The following is a 16,462-nucleotide window of genomic DNA, read 5'->3' on the forward strand; positions in this document are numbered from 1 at the left end:
GGGGAATGTGGGAAGGATCCCAACATGTAGAATACCATCTCAATGACCCAAAGTTTGTTCTCTTGTTCTCTGTGGCCCTAGCCGTTAAACATATGGATGCCAACCCTTTGAGTATAGGACCTCCTTACCCACTGTTTTAAGGATTAGGCATCCTGCCTCCACCCTCACTGCCAGAAACAGTTTATATTTTGCCAGTGGGTTTGAACTTGGAAAAGAACCTGTGTTATGAAGCAAGACTTGCCAGGGGAAAATTAGGAAGAATGCGTCATGGCACCACACCCACTGAGCACGCAGTAATTGAAGTACTACACCGGTTGGTACAGGTACATATTATGAATTACTAGGATGAGAGAGAGACACATCATGCAATCCTCCTAACCTTTCATTGGTTCAAGGCACAGAGATGGGAGACCCGGTAGAGCAGCAAAGCCTCAGTCACTGGGTGTAGATTAGACAAATGTTGCAACGGCAGCCTGGTGAGCAATGGTAACTCATGATTCTATGTGGTCTTTCCTCTTCAGTGTTCATAGTACCTTACACAAGCTTTAGCTAATTAATCTTCCTGTGCCCTGTGAGGTGGCAAGGCTCATTATCCTCAATTTGGTAGATGTGAAAATAGACACACAGAGAGGTTAATTTACCCCTGGTGATTAAATGAATCAACAGCAAAACCAGAAGTGGTACCTGTTTCTCAAATTCTCAGTCTGCTTACTTCAACATATACTGAAAATTAGCTGAAAGAATGTTTTCATTATTGTCGTATATCATGTCGTATATCACGTATCATCCCTGGCATTTTATTTTTCATGTGACCTTGAGCAAATTGTTTGATCTTTCTGAGGATATCTGCAAAAATGGGTATACATTTGCCCTGCCTATCCTATAGGGCTGTTTTGAGGCTCACATGAAATGAATACTCTTTCTTTAATTGAGGTATAGTTGATTTGCAATGTTGTGTTAGTTCCTGGTGTACAGCAAAGTGATTCAGTTTTTTGTATGTATGTATGTATGTGTATACACACACACACACACACACACACATACATACATATTTATATATATATATAATTTTCCTTATTCTTTTCCATTATAGGTTATTATAAGATGTTGAATATAGTTCCCTGTGCTATGCAGTAGGCCCTTGTTGTTTATCTATTTTATATAGTAGTTTGTATCTATTAATCCCAAACTCCTAATTTATCCCTGGTCCCCCTTTCCCCTTTGGTAACCGTAAATCTGTTTCTATGTCTGTGGGTCTGTTTATGTTTTGTAAATAAGTTCATTTGTATCATATTTTAGATTCCACATGTAAGTGATATCATATAGTAGTTATCTTTTTCTATCTGACTAAGCTTCACTTAGTATAATAATCTCTAGGTCCATCCATGTTGCTGCAAATGGCATTATTTCATTCTTTCTTATGGCTGAGTAGTGTTCCATTGTGTATATAGTGTTCCATTGTATATACCACATCTTCTTTGTCCATTTACCTGTCAGTGGACATTTAGGTTGCTTCTATGTCTTGGCTAGTGTAAATAGTACTAGTATGAACATTGGGGTGCATGTATCTTTTCGAATTAGAGTTTCCTCCAGATATATGCCCAGGAGTAGTAGTAACTCTATTTTTAGTTTTTCAGGGAACCTCCATACTGTTCTCCATAGTGGCTGCACCAATTTACACTCCCACCAACAGTGTAGGAGGGTTCCCTTTCCTCTACACCCTCTCCAGCATTTATTATTTGTAGACTTTAATGATGGCCATTCTGACCAGTGTGAGGTGATACCTCATTGTAGTTTTGATTTGCATTTCTTTGATAATTAGTGATATTGAACATCTTTTCATGTGCATATTGGCCAGAAATGATGATTAAGTCTTTTGAAGTATGAAGTTTTTTAAACTAATGTTTTACCCTTTATTTTCAAATATATATTATTTTATACATAATATTTCTGACAATTCAGGAAAACAAATTACATCTATATGCATTTTACTTAATAAAAGTATGATGAGCTTTGAAACCAGGCACTCACTTGTCCTCTCTCAAACACACACACAACCCATAGTTACCTTTTTAGATGTTTAAATGAAAAAAATTGATAGAAGAATGAACCTTACTCAGCACCTTACTCAGTGTCAGATGTACAATATCTGTTCAGTAAATATTTATTGAATAGATGTTGGATTGATTCACTTTGTAGATAAGAAATTCAGTGATTGATGTTATAGATGTCAGTATGTACTAGCTAAATTTTTGGAGAAACTAAGAACTAAAGAGACTGTAACAATAAGTGTTATTGATTTCATTAATCATTATCAATCTATCCACTTTCATAAGGCACATGAATATAATGCAGTGTTATCCATTGCACTTATTATCCATTGCACTTACTGTAATTTGGGGCTAAAATTTGAACCTTTGTCCTACAAATAATAAAAATAAAGATGTATATCATGTTAAAATCCTAAACCATGCTGTCTTACTGTGACCCTCAGGAGTACATCTATTCATTGATTCATTTATTAACATAATTAATAATTGCTTACAATATGTCAAGCATTGTACTAAGAAATACGTAAGGATTTTTCTTTCTCTCAAATAGCTTATTCTTTAGTCTCTGAAAAAGTGTAGTTTTATTGGGCTAGTGTCTCTGTCTGAAGACTCACAGTCATATCAGTATTCAACCCTAGGCTAAGATCTCTCTGGGCCACAAAGATTAAAAAAAAAAAAAAGCCTTTATTCAGAGGGAGTGAAATCAGGAAGAGCTAGTATATTTGATTTTACCTTGTGATGGTCAGGAGAACAGGACACCTCCCCTCAGGGAACAGCCTGAGCCTCCAAATGGAAGTGCATGTGAAGGAGAAAAGGGATAGTTCTGTGGTTTCAGATCACTTGAAAGTCAGGTTTATGTCATTTATAATTTTAATTGTGTCTTTAAAAATGTAATTGAGAAGAAAATTTCCTCAAAAACTAGATGAATAAAAAGACTTTAATAAATTATTACAGATGTACTTCTGAGACTCATTTCTTTTTTGGAATTTTCTTTATTCATATCTGGTTATCTGATTATTTGCAGATAATGTTTTCAGAAATGCTTGTCTCATTTTGTGTGCTTGTCATGGCAAATTCTTGCCATGGTATTTCACAAGGAGATGTCATTTGCTGATCAGAAGGCCTGAATTTTTTCTGCTAATGTGACCCTGTATCCAAAAAGTTAAGAAAAAATATAATGCCTCAAATGAATAACTCCATATTTTAAAAAGTCAGAATTTTCTTCCAAGATTTATCATTTATCTCTTTACTGGGATAAAGACCAAATTCCTTTCACCTGGAAACACAAAAATACCACCTAGGTTGGGCTCTGACCTACTTTGAGAAAAACACAAAGAAACACAGTGGAAGTTCTCCAATTCTACCATTATTATAATATTTACAAATGTCACCAAGGCAGCCTGCAGAATGCTTTCTGAGCCTAATGATGTCAAATGGAAGTAGCTTCATTACCAAAAAGACTGTGACATTTCTTTCTTTAATAAAGCAATAAGTAGAAAATAGTACTTCTGTAGATAGTGCCAGTGAGTAACAATCTCCTGAATTTAGTATGGAAGTGGGCAAAAAATCCTGAAGTGGCAAAAAAGGAAAAAAAAAAAAACAAAAAAACTAAGGGAGGATGTTGGGAGAAATATGCCTTCTTGGCTATATCAGTGAGTAATGAGATAGAGGGATTGGTGAGAGAAAGAATAAGCAGGAAGAAAGAAAAAAGAGAAAGAAAGAAATGGAAACCAAGAAGGTGGCGAGTGGAAAGGAAAGAACAAAAGATTGAGAAATAGAGGGAAGGGGATATTAAGTAGATTAATGAGGTAAGGGAAGAAGAAAAGAAGGAGGGGGGAAGTGAAAACAAGAAACGAACAGTACAGGAGAGGGAGAGGGACAAGTATAAGAGGTTATCCTCCTGGGGGTCAGCAAACCATAGCCTGTGAACCAAACCCAGTCCATTGCCTTTTTTTTTTTTTTCGTAAATTCATTTTTATTGGAATACAAGCAGGCCCACTGATGTCCCCCTTGTCTATGGTTGCTTTCATTCTCCAATGGCAGAGCTGAATAATTGTGATGGAGACAATATGGCCCACAGCTTAAAATATTTACCATCTAACTCTTACGGAAAAGTTTGCAGTCTAATACAGTTATTCTCAAACTTTTTAGTGTGCATCAGAATCACCTGGAGGGCTTGTTAAAATAAAGATTGCTGAACCCCATCCTCAAAGTTTTTGATTACGTTAGATCTTGGGTAGGATCTCAGATTTTCACTTCTAACAAGTTTCCAGGTGATGCTGATGCTGTTGATCCAGGGACTGTACTTTGAGAACTACCACTTCAATCTTTACACACTAGTATTGTTCTGAATAAGGACTTTTGTGCAGAAAGGGAAAGGAGAATCAAACTTGGTCCCCCTTCTAGGTAACCATAAATATATAGGTTGATATAATTCTTTACAAAGTATCTTTCCAAAGATTCTTAAACTGGATCTTTTTATAATGCCAGCGTCATTCTTAAAACAAAGAAAACTGAATTTGATTTAGTTAAAAGCTTAGCTAACTGGTTGTTTATTCCAAAAATGTTATATAGTTTGGCTTGATTCCACTCCCTGGAATAACATTGGACTCTTGTCATTGTTACTGGATTGTGTCAATAATGTTGACTGTATCCATTTTATGAGACTAATATCTTCCCACTGTGGGTTACTGCTCATACAGCCTCATTGCCTATGCCTTGAGCCTCTGAGAGACTACGCTAAAAGTGGCTTGAAATTTTGCTTGGCATCCACCCCACCGCACTCCCAGACTATGCTGGAGTATTCTGACTCCAATTTCCCTGAGAAATTGCAAGTTCTTTAATAGCGTTCCTCCTAGAGATGAGTGTGAATGTTGTCATGAGTGTGAGATCTTTGGGAATCATGATATCAAGGACTTTATCCTGCCTAACACTCCATCCCAAGAGTCTTGAGATCTGGTTTTTTACCTGCAAGTGGTGCCATGGTTTACACGTTTATTATCTTCCTCTACTTGTACCCTTAAATCTGTGCTCTGGCTGTGAACGTGGGCAACCGATTGTTAGCCTTAACTTTGCATGCTCCGTGCTTGCTGAATGGAAGTTCTGTGAAAGATAGAGGAACGGTGCTCTTTTTCCTGCATCCTAGCATTTAGGAATATAAAGACATAATTTTGGAACCCGAAACAGCCAGAGACACCTTCAGAACAGAATGAGTTCTATTTAGAGTCAGCAGCTCTTTGAAACATGCAGTGGTTTGATTCCACCATTGTTCTGAGTAGTTTCTTCCTTGCACACATTTGAGTTGGGCAGAAGACTGAAAATGTCTTACTTTTTTCCCAAGAAAGCTATAATACAGTTTAATTCTATTTCATTTTGACTTGTTAATTCTAAGGAATTTCCAGACTTTGTGAAAAGTTGATGTGAAAGTATATTGTGGATATCAAAAAAGGATGAATGACATGCATGGAATATAGTCGATGCTTATAAATCAGTGTTACTCTTGTTGCAACAGGCTCTCTTATTTTAATGAGTATATGATTCTCGGTTAAAAGGTGATGGTAAAATAAATGATGCAGGCAGTCCATATTCTGCATGATGCTGTGTTAAACTTGTATATACCGAAGCCAGCTTCTCACTTGCATGAACCCATTGTAACAGGTTGAATATCAGTTGTCAAAAAACTGCAAAACATGGACTGTCTGTACTTTGAACACCATGGGATCTTGTTTCTAAAGAAATGCCTTGATGAATTTTCCTGTAAAATAGGCATATCTACAGCTAATCAGATCAAAGATTGTTGTGGGTTTAAACTGTAAAGTGTAATCGATACCAGAATAAGTAAAATTGGGTGTAATGTGCCAACTCTTCCTAAGTCTTCTTCCTATATCTTTTTCCTTCTTTCCCTCTCTTTCTGTTTCTATACAGCTTCTCCTGAACAGCCATTGTTTTTAGCACTGCCTGGATCAGCCCCACCATCACCTTAATGAGTAGTATAGAGCAGAGGGACCATCTGTTTCTGCTGCCCTTATCTCTGTCTTCCATTCAGAAAACCCACTGCATGTGTTTGAAATGGAATAGGAATATGCCCACTTGCAGACCCACACCCAGAGTGAGCAGCTCCAGGTGGTAGCTGTGTAACAGGGTGACTTACCATTAATGGTGAAATTCCACTGCGAAATTGTAAAGGTCTTGCTGTATGCAGTTCAGTGTGGCAGAATTTTGTTACAGAGGGGTGGTGTAAAACGACAGCAGGCAATTTGCTGCTTGAGCTTATTCAAGGAATTGTGTCACAGTGAGAACATTGAGGGTTCACTGCAATTTTCATTTGGGTTTAATATTAGGAAAGACACTGATCTTTCTGTGTCAGAAAAAAGAAGCTTCTTAGAAAATAATAGTGAATAGTTTGGTAGATTTAAGTTCTTTCCAGTTTCTTTTGAATTTTCAAAACTTTAATTCATACTGCTATTTTATGTGTTAGTTTTTTCTATTTTTTTCTATGGCTGCTGTAATAAATTACTACAAATTTTGTTGATTAAAAACAACACCAACTTCTTATTTTTTGGTTCTGGGGTTCAGAAGTCCAAAATTTAGTCTTAGTGAGTTAGAAAGTTAGGTGTCAGCAGGGCTGCATCCCTTCTGGAGGCTCTAGGAATATCTGCTTCCTTGCCTTTTCTGGCTTCCAGAGGTCACCCTCTTCCCTTGACTTTTGGCTTTACCTCCATCTTCGAAGTCTTATAGCATCTTCCAATCTCTCTCCATTTTTGTTTTGTTTTGTTTTGTTTCTTTACTTTTTCTCTGGCCAACTTTCCTATTATGCTTTCATTTTTATTTCCAATTAGCTTTTTTAATGTAGATCTGTATTTAAGTTACTTAGATTCTCTACACTAATAATGCATCCTCTTAATTTTTTTAAATTTCTTGTTTCTTTTTGTAATAAAAACATATCTGTACCAACACTCTTTTAACAGATTCATAAGGAAGTTAAGGGTTCAGCTTGGAATTACCCTTATGGTTTCTAAACCTGCCTTTTTTGAAAGTTTATTGTCTCTGTATTCCCCAAAGGGAGGAAGCTAGTGTTTTAGTATCAGACCTAATTGTGGAAAGATTCATAATTCACAGCTTGCCTATTGTCTTGACTCGTGTGTATGCCATTTTCATATTTTTTAAGGCAAACGTTAAAGGTTACAAAACCTTTAACTTTACAATTCTTGTGACTTTAATATTGGGGGAAATCTACATATTCAGTCACACTATAATTATTGTTTTTTAAAAAGGAAGAAAATATTGTATGTATAGGATAATTAATTTAGCTGTTATGTTACATTTTGAGAAGATCAAAAATATTTCCTGTATCTGGGAGATTGGCTGCATTTATAATGACTGATTACAAAAGAAGACCTGGACATTGTGGGAAAAAATACATAGTCAAATGAGAGTATGTGAAATATACAAAACAAAGTCATGTGAAATATACCACACAGGGAAAAATTCCTCCAGATTTTTTAATATACTACATATATTTATATATTTAAAGATTGTGGCTATTCTGGTCACATTGTTTTCTGATCTGTTCTTAATTGGCAATATATTATAACTATTTTCTATATTATTTGACAACATACTTATTGTTGTATAGTGCTGTATAACATGGATGCACTGTGATCTATTTTTAAAACACTCTGGCAAACATTCTTGCAGATATTTCCTTAGAATAAACTCCAGGAAGGGAAGTTGTAGGGCAACAAGCATTTTAAAGTCTTTTGATACACAGGGGACCCAGACAGTCATAATCCAGAAGATAATTTCAAACAGTTACTGCAATTCTTCCCCTTCCCAGGCAAATATCATAATGATATATATATTTTTTAAATTTCAGGTTACCTTGCACCTCGAAACCTTCCTAGCACTGGCTTCTTCCCGTTCCTGCAAACGCTGCTCTGTGACACAGACTCCAAGTGCAAAGACACACCCTATGGGCCACAAGATCTGCTTCGTAGGAAAGGAATTGATGATACACTATTTAAAGACAGGTAGGGACACTTCCTAAGGACACTTCCCAGTTGCTTCAAGAGATCAGATCTTGTTTCCTTATGAGATATCCAGGAAGGCATCCCAGGTTAGATACAACTTTATTTTCTATATCTACAAATGTGATGATCTAAATATGACTGAGCAAGGTGGGTACAACCTGGAATTACCATGTTTATGTGGAATTAAACATAAACCTACTTTGGATGAATTAGTCAAACTTTGGTTTTTAAACTGTGTAGCCAAGGCAGTTCCTCCTTAACTCCCCTCAGAGATCCTCTATCCTGCCTCAAATTGTCAGTGACACATTGGCCTAAGACTCGATCACAAGCATTAAGATGTAGGGCAATGTCAGGAATCTTATATTCTGGGAGAATGACATACTTATCTTACTCTATACGGTACTTCCAGATATAACAGAAACCAGGAAATGCAAATAAGGAAATTAAGAGACCAGAAATCAAAGCACTCAATTTGAAAGCATACTTAGTTGAACAACAACCTGTAAATGAGGTTAATGTGTGTCCTATTTTATGGTGTGAGAAGAAGCTGTAGAGTAATGATAGGGAATCTAGACCATTTACAACCTCAGTTTTCCATCCTGAGATTCTAACCCTAAAGAGACACCCAAGAGCCGAACTGTCTGTAGAACTGAGAACAACGTTGTTATCTGAATCGACCATGAGATTATTCTGGTAGAGTTTTTTTTAAAGTGTGTCTCCAAAAGAGTTTATATTTATCCATAATCAGAGATATTTGGTTCTAAAAGTTTAATTTAAATTCCTTTGAATGTAGTACCATTTCTCCTTTAGTATTATCATCATGATTTTGGTTATCAGTTAATATGGGCGATACTTTAAGAGAGAGTAATTAACTACAGGCCGTTTTGGCATAAAATATCAACACGTCAAGAATTGTCATGGGAAATGACTTGGGACACTCATAATTGTTGGGTTGCTAATTCACATTGGTTTTGTTGTTTCAGTAAGTTATTTAGTCTTGAAACTTAAAGCACTCTGATGTTCATTCATGTATTTATTAATTTATTCGGGATATAGTGACTGAGGCATTTCTGTGTGCCAGGCACCATTCTAGGTACTGTGATACAGAGGTGAACCAAACAAACTTTCTGTCCTTTTGTAACTTGCATGCTAATGGGAAAGTAAGCAAAAAAGAGCAATTAAATAAATAAATAGCATAATTGCTGATAACAGTTTTTCTTCCTTGTATCTTTTTTTTCCCATGAAGAACTAAGTAACAATGAGGGAAATAATGAATCATATCTAAGAAGTCTATAAATATACCATGCCCTAAAGAAGTATTTTTCTATGTAATTTAATAGAGAACCAAATTTATGGAGTCACCTGAGATGAGCCATTGAGCTTTGGAACTAAGATTAAAACCCAGGCTTATTTCACCCTTTGTTGATTATTCTCCAGCTAGCTGATCATATCTTGTTCTTTTTAGTTTTATTCTAATCTCCAGGTAGTTTGTAAAGCTCAAGCTGTATGTTGCTGTATATTCAGTATTTTCTCTAAACTACCAAGTAATTGGAGCTTAATTTAGAAAATTATGTACAATAATAAAATTACATTAATGATATTTCCCACCATGCTATTAACTTTTATGCTTTATATAGCCATGCAGTGAAATGAGGGCATGGTTTCTAGGTAGGCCATCCCACTAAATTGCTTCTCTTTGGTGAAAGAAGATTCACCAGCATTAGCCTCATTAAGAAGCAAAACAGTCTTCCTTTCCTGTTTTGTAAGTGATGGGGGAAAATGCCATCTTTGGCCTCATCAGAACAGGCCCACCATGTTTATTTTAATAGAATGCTTTTCTGAAAGACATGATCACACTGCAGTCACTACTTGCTGGCCAATCGCCAAGTGTTTTTGCATTGGCACCAGCCTTATGTTATTAAATTCATACTTCTCTAAGCATTAGCTTGAGAATGAATGGCTTTCAAAAAACTTTGACATTTTACTCAGCATCAACTGTAACTAACTGTCTGAAAGAAGAAATGGTTACATTTATGGAGGGTTTTTTTTTTTTTTTTTTAGCTCTTTTGCACAAGGGGTGATCCAACATCTTGGGACTTACCCTTGTGGTCCTTCCTCCCTGCACAGACCCTAAGAATACAGCAGAACAGTGGGAGCCTCTGGCTGTGCCATTGCTCACACAGCTGGCAAATGGCAAAGATCATCTTGCAGAGCTCACAGGGTCATTATTTGGAGAAGCAGTTCAGCATTCCTGCAGCTCCTGTGTGGGAACTGCCTCTATGGATTTACTCCCTACCTTTGTCATGTCAACGCTCATCCATGAGCCGTGCTTTCCAAATTCACACTTCTGTTCCTGTTGAATGGCTCCTACAGAATGTGAAACATAGCTCATCAGATTCTATTCAGGGAAAATTTTTAAATGCCAAGTCTTTTGTTTAGTATTGAAAAATATAAATGTGTTTAGAAACTGACCTAGAGATATTATCAGGAATGTAAAGTAAGTAGAAGTAGAACAGATATGTGTCCTCCTTTGACTATAAAGACGAGGTAAGATGTATAGTTCTCATATTGTATTAATCTTAGAGTAATTATAACCATTTATTAATCACATTAGTATTTGTATAAAAATAAAGGTTAAAATTTAACTTATCAAAAACAAAGTGGAAGGATGTCTTAACTGCCATGCAAACGAAACTGTAAATTCATTGAGTAAGACTGTATTAAATGTGTACCACGTGCTGGAGACTATGCGAGTTACTATGGATACAGAGATGACTAAGGCACACCCCTATACAAGTTTACAGTCTAGTGGGAAAGAAACACAGGGAGATACTGGATAGGCTGATTACTCTCTGACATGGTTAATGTGATGAACATTGTTTAGTTCTCTCTGTGCCCAGACCATTAGACAGCAAATGGTGAACAGTTACACAGGTACCATGAGACATTGTTTCTGCCTGAGGAATATGGATCTGACTGTTGGGTATAATATTGCAGTGGAGAGAGATTGTGTGAGGAGATGTCAGCAGAGTTCTCCCGAGGCCTGTAAGGGTGAGGTCATTAAGGACAGATAGGGTGGTGGTTCCCTAGACTAGAGGAAAGTGTATTTGAGATGGGCCATAGAAAAAGAATCTCAGAACTTAATAAGAGAAAGAAATAGATGGTGGCTCTTGTATAGTCAGTTTAGAGGAATAGGCACATTATCTTTGCTACTGTGTTGGAAAAATTACAAATACAAAACAGAGCAACATATTAAGATATTTCTAAATCTTAACATCTTAACTATATAGATTGTGGATTGGTAAATGAGCCACATAAAAGACAGGTATATTTTGAATGTGGGCAGGCAGGGATTATAACTGAAGCATGGATGACCCTGAAGGAATGAATATCAGAATGAAATTTGAGAAAATGATGAAAAATTTTAAAATTTTCCTATGAATGGCTTCTGCTTAGGTCTAGCCAAGAAGGACAACTGTACCAAATCACTGAGGAGGACTCAGTGCCATTTCAACATCCTTATTTGTGCTTACAAGTCAGTAATGAATGTTCTCAGAAGCTGGAATCAGAACTGGGCCTAGAACACATTTCACACCTTCTTTCCAGGTGTCACTACATACCCTTGTAATTATAATTCTGCGGAAAAAGGGAAAGTATTAAAAGTTTAACCAATCTTTAGAGACAAAAAAGTGTCAGGATTTTCTTTTTAGGATTTGCCATATGTGTCTTTCCTGGAAGCCATTCCTTTTATAGGCAGAATTTACCGTGGCACACATGGATACCGCCCTCACAGGTTCTCTTTCCCACTCACAGGAAATACAAAGACATTAAGTATAAGTGCATAAATTCTCCTGTTACGATGATATCTATAAATGTGACATTTCCCAAAAGTAACTGTTGGTAGATATGTCTGAGAAGAAGTAAAACTACTCTGAGCCCAGTTTCTCTTCCAGTATCTTAAATTTAACATTTTGAATCCAAGATGTTTCCCTGATTAAATTTTATTTCAAAGTAGAGCACTATAAGTGTCCCTGAGGCAGAATCTACTTCTTCAGTGTCTTAGAGGAGAAGTCTGTAGCTGTCTATCTCCAGGGTACTGCACACGTGGCTGGGCCAGTAAAAGGCAGTTAAATAATGTCACGGGCCAGTTGGAGATTTGAATCAGGCTTTCTTGTCTCACCCGGAAGGTTGAATTTTCTGGACTCAGGTGAACCTACATACTGGATTCGGGGGGGCATCTAACTCTTGCATAATGCCTTAATATACCTCCCAGAGATACCTAGTATGATAGAGATTCAGAATTCCTTAGAACTATTCCGAGTTCCCAAAGAGGATTTTTTAAATCTCCTGAGTGGGATTTTAAATCTCCTGGGGAGTAAGACTGAGGATGAGTCATCACTGAATAAATTCATTTCTCTACCATAGCCTAGTGCAGGCTTTCTCAACCTCAGCATCATTGCTTCTTGGGGCCAGATAGTTCTTTGTTGTGCTGTGCATTGGGGAATATTTAGTAGCATCCCTGGCCTCTACCCACTAGTAACCTGTAGCATCACTCCTGCTCCAGTTGTGACAACCAAATATGTCTCTAGATATTGCCAAATGTCCCCTGGGAGCAGGGGAGGGCACTCAAAATTGCCCCTAGTTGAAACCCACCAGTCTAGTGAAAGGGGGAAGGAAAAAAATTTAAGGTAGCAAAAGGCTTCAATTAGGTTATGATTCTAGGATCTTGAACTATAGGAAGCACAAAGGATAAGTCTAATTTAGCACCTCCTTTCATGTGTTACCATCATCCCCTGGGCATGTCCTTATTTAGCTATTACCATTAGCATATTATAATCCCCAAATTTTCTTATTCGACTTGCCCATTGTATTACATATAGTGGGAATTTAATAAATATTAGTGAGGTTAAGAATGAATATGGTGAATACAGTCTAAGATTATTTGTTTGTGCCTGTGGTGCCCTCTCTGGTTGTTTCCTCTTCCAAAGATCTTTGCAGAACCAGGTATGCAACATTGGAGAGCAGGCCAGGCTGTTTTAAAAGAGTTGCTTCCTTAGCTATCAGTTCTTCCAAGTGATATTTTTATTATCTATTATTCATTGCTGGCCATGTGCTGAACATCCTACCATCTGCCAACACAGTGAACTGTAGACTTTTCTCAAGAATTTTGCAGTCTAAAGAGAAAATTGATCATCACTTAAAATGGAAAATTCCTCTTAAAAGTAAAGTGGTAAAGAAATTAAATAATAAAATGTAAAGGGGGTTACACAATTCTGGGTGAGGTGCTTTGCCTCTTCTCACCTCGCTAGCCAATGCTCACAGGTTTCAGATCATGAATAACAGGGGAGCATCCACTTGGTGTTCAGAGACCTTGAAGGTTCTGGTATTCTAGAAGGATTACATCAGACACAGATACAGAAGTACGGGGCTTCAGCTCCATCCTGATAGTGCAGGCCGTTTCTCTGTACCATCTTTAGGGGGCAAGATGTCCTCTGTAAAGAAAATGGGCAGGGTGTCCTCTGTAGGGTGAATGCAGCTTTTGCTTCTCCAAGCTTACACTTTCTTAGTTTCCTATCACCTCTTCTTTTTTTCTCCCAGACTCCCATTCATTATTCAGTCTGTTTTCTCTTGCTCCTTTTTTTGTTTTTTACTCATTTTGATCTTTGTCGTTCTTCCTTTAGTTTTTGTTACTGTCCCTATCCCTTGAAATTTTTATAAAGGCAGTTTTTCCCCTTACTTTCAAAATGTGTTGATATTCAGTAATATTCCTTATAGTATTTCAAGCTGAACTAAAAAAATGTCGAGAAAAAGAAAAGTGAATCTGACTTTCTCAAACTTTCTAAAACTTCTGTTTGAGAGAAGGGAAAAGGTTCAGGTCAGTTCTTATTTTTATCTGAACAGATTTCCCATCCAAATATTCAGCATGAGGAATGTAAGATTTAGGGGAGTACAGTCATGGTCATGAATAATTCAAATATACATTAAGAATGCAGAACTTTTGGGGCAACTTCTACATTTTATAGAGAATATTGGAAGAACACTGGGGAATGAAAACAAAAATATATCTCTTCTTATGATTTTATTAAAAGGACATGGGGGAAAAAAAACACAAATTTTTTTTCCAAATACAAATCATATATTACCCTGGAACCAGGATTCGGATCTTGTTTCTAATAAAAAGCCTAATCGAATCATAGTAGCAAGCAGAACTTCTTGCTTTTCCACTGTTATCTTTTTATATTCATTCTTATGTACCTTAAGTGAGCTTTTTTTAAACAACCAGACAAAGCTCTCCAACTTTTAGGAATTCTGAAAATTATTCACATCCAGGCACCTGAACTGATTTCATGATTGAAATATATACATTATTTTAGACATATGGTTTAAGCCTATCCTAGGTGTCAAGAAAATATGATTATCTCCATTTTAATGATAATGAATAAACAGGAAGTGAACTTTTTAAAAGAGGGTTACTAAATTGTTGGATGGTCCAATAATATTTTCTTCCAAAAGCTTAGTGTGATCATGCTGTGCAGGGATTCCTGGCACAAGAATACTATTATTACAGCTTTGATACATTCAGTACAATTAAAAATCTGCTTACATAATTATTCCTTTAACAGTTGGTGCCACCTGTAATGACATCAACCACAGCGCCTGGCACAGACTAGATACTCAATAAATGTGCATTCTTCTCCTTTGTCCTTGAAGCTATCTTACAAGTATTCATCTTTGATAATCTTCTAAATGTCATCTAGAATTTAACATAGAAAACTTGTTATTCTTTCATGGTTGACAAATAAGGAGACCTTCGTTTCAGTCCTTGAAACACCCTTTGATGCCCATCTATTTGGGATCCACCATCTTTTTAAAAGAAAACTATGTAACATAAGTATTTTCAAATTTTAGCTCTAATGTCCTTTAAAACTCATTTCCTTTCTATAAGATTAAAGTAACAAAAATAACTGTTTTAAACCTCATCTAGGCCATTTTATCCAAATAAAGATTTACCTTGTAGGAGCCTTTATATGTTCATTGGTGGACGGTTAGGTGTTTTACTACTAAAATCCTAGAAAGTAGATTAAAAACTTGGAAGTCCTCAGAGAGTCCTGGAATCTGCCACATAATACATTGCTGTGACTAACTGAAATTAATGTAGGTGAAGGCACAGAGTTCTTGCTTTTTCTTCTCTAGTGAAATTCTGAGAAAGTCATCCAACCTGGAGAAGGACAGCAATTTATCATTCCAGAGCACCAAAGTTCCAGAGAGAAGGCATGCTTCACCAGGTAAGGTATGCTCTTCTGTTGAGTTCAGAACAGGCCTTTTGGAGCAAACAGTAAAGGTCTACTCTTTAGAAGGTTTATACTTTAAACTTTTCAAACGAAGAGGGAATGCTTGGGCTATCCCTAAGAGATACAAATGTTCCTTATGGTTTTTCTGAGTGCAGTGGTGCAATTATGAAAAGTTCTTGAGAATAATTGGAAATTAGTTTCTTACTGAAATACTCTCCAGGAGCAAAAGACTAGTGGTACTAATACAATGTTGAGAATTGCACGCTTTCCCAGAATTGACTAGGAACTCTTCAATTGTCCGCAATTAGATGATGCTGGGATGGTTAGAAGCCCCAGTAATAAAACATTAAAATTTGGATAGAATCTCAGAGATTTGTCCAAACTTTACATTTTACAGATGAGGAATATGGGGCCCCACAAGACTAAGTGCCCTCCCTGTCTGTAGTCATCCAGCCTATTGGGTACTAGAACAACTGCCAGGATGTACAGGATGTACAGGATGTACTGGCAGATTCCAGCTGTACTCTTCCTCCTTCCACTCTAACACTCGGTATCACAGTCATTCTGTGTGATTGTGTACTTCCTCCGTTCACAGCTAGGCCAGTGGCCCTCACATTAGTGTGCAGAATACCCACAGGCTGAGATTCCTGACCCTTATGCCCAAGTGCTTCTGTTGCAGATGGTCTTGAGAAACACCCATTAGAAGCCACAAATTGAGAATAAACTCTCAAAACACCTGGACTGTTTCATATTCATTAGCAAATATTTCTTGGGTACCCACTATCATGTAGGCACTATCGCAGTACTGGAGATGTATTAGTGAACAAAGCAAAACTTCCTTTATGTTGGAATATGATTGGTGCTCTGGGGAAAATAAAAAGAGAACCTTCAAAAATGCCATGGGATATTTAAGATTCTCTGATATTTACATTCCAGTACAAGTTGATGGACCAAATGAAAAAAAGTCCTTTGTATTGTAGTAGCAATATGGTGGTGAATGATTATGAGGAGTTAATGTGCTGTTGTGAATGATCTCTGGGTGTTTGGCTGAGTGGCTTAAGGCACAGTAGAAATAAGATCGTACTGTTGT

The 16,462-nt window shown here is 36.8% G+C and overlaps 1 protein-coding gene across 2 annotated transcripts in view; it reads left to right on the top strand.

The window, feature by feature from the left end:
* ABCA12 (ATP binding cassette subfamily A member 12) overlaps nt 1-16,462 on the top strand; it is a 152,655-nt gene that overhangs the window by 40,622 nt on the left and 95,571 nt on the right. For both annotated transcript variants that reach the window (XM_015244190.3, XM_072961325.1), the window contains exons 3-4: nt 7,927-8,080; nt 15,275-15,366. In XM_015244190.3, coding sequence (XP_015099676.2) covers nt 7,927-8,080; nt 15,275-15,366 — 246 coding nt within the window. The remainder of the gene's footprint in view (nt 1-7,926; nt 8,081-15,274; nt 15,367-16,462) is intronic.

This window comes from Vicugna pacos, chromosome 5 (assembly GCF_048564905.1).
Source record: "Vicugna pacos chromosome 5, VicPac4, whole genome shotgun sequence".
In the NCBI taxonomy this organism is placed as follows: Eukaryota; Metazoa; Chordata; class Mammalia; order Artiodactyla; family Camelidae; genus Vicugna; species Vicugna pacos.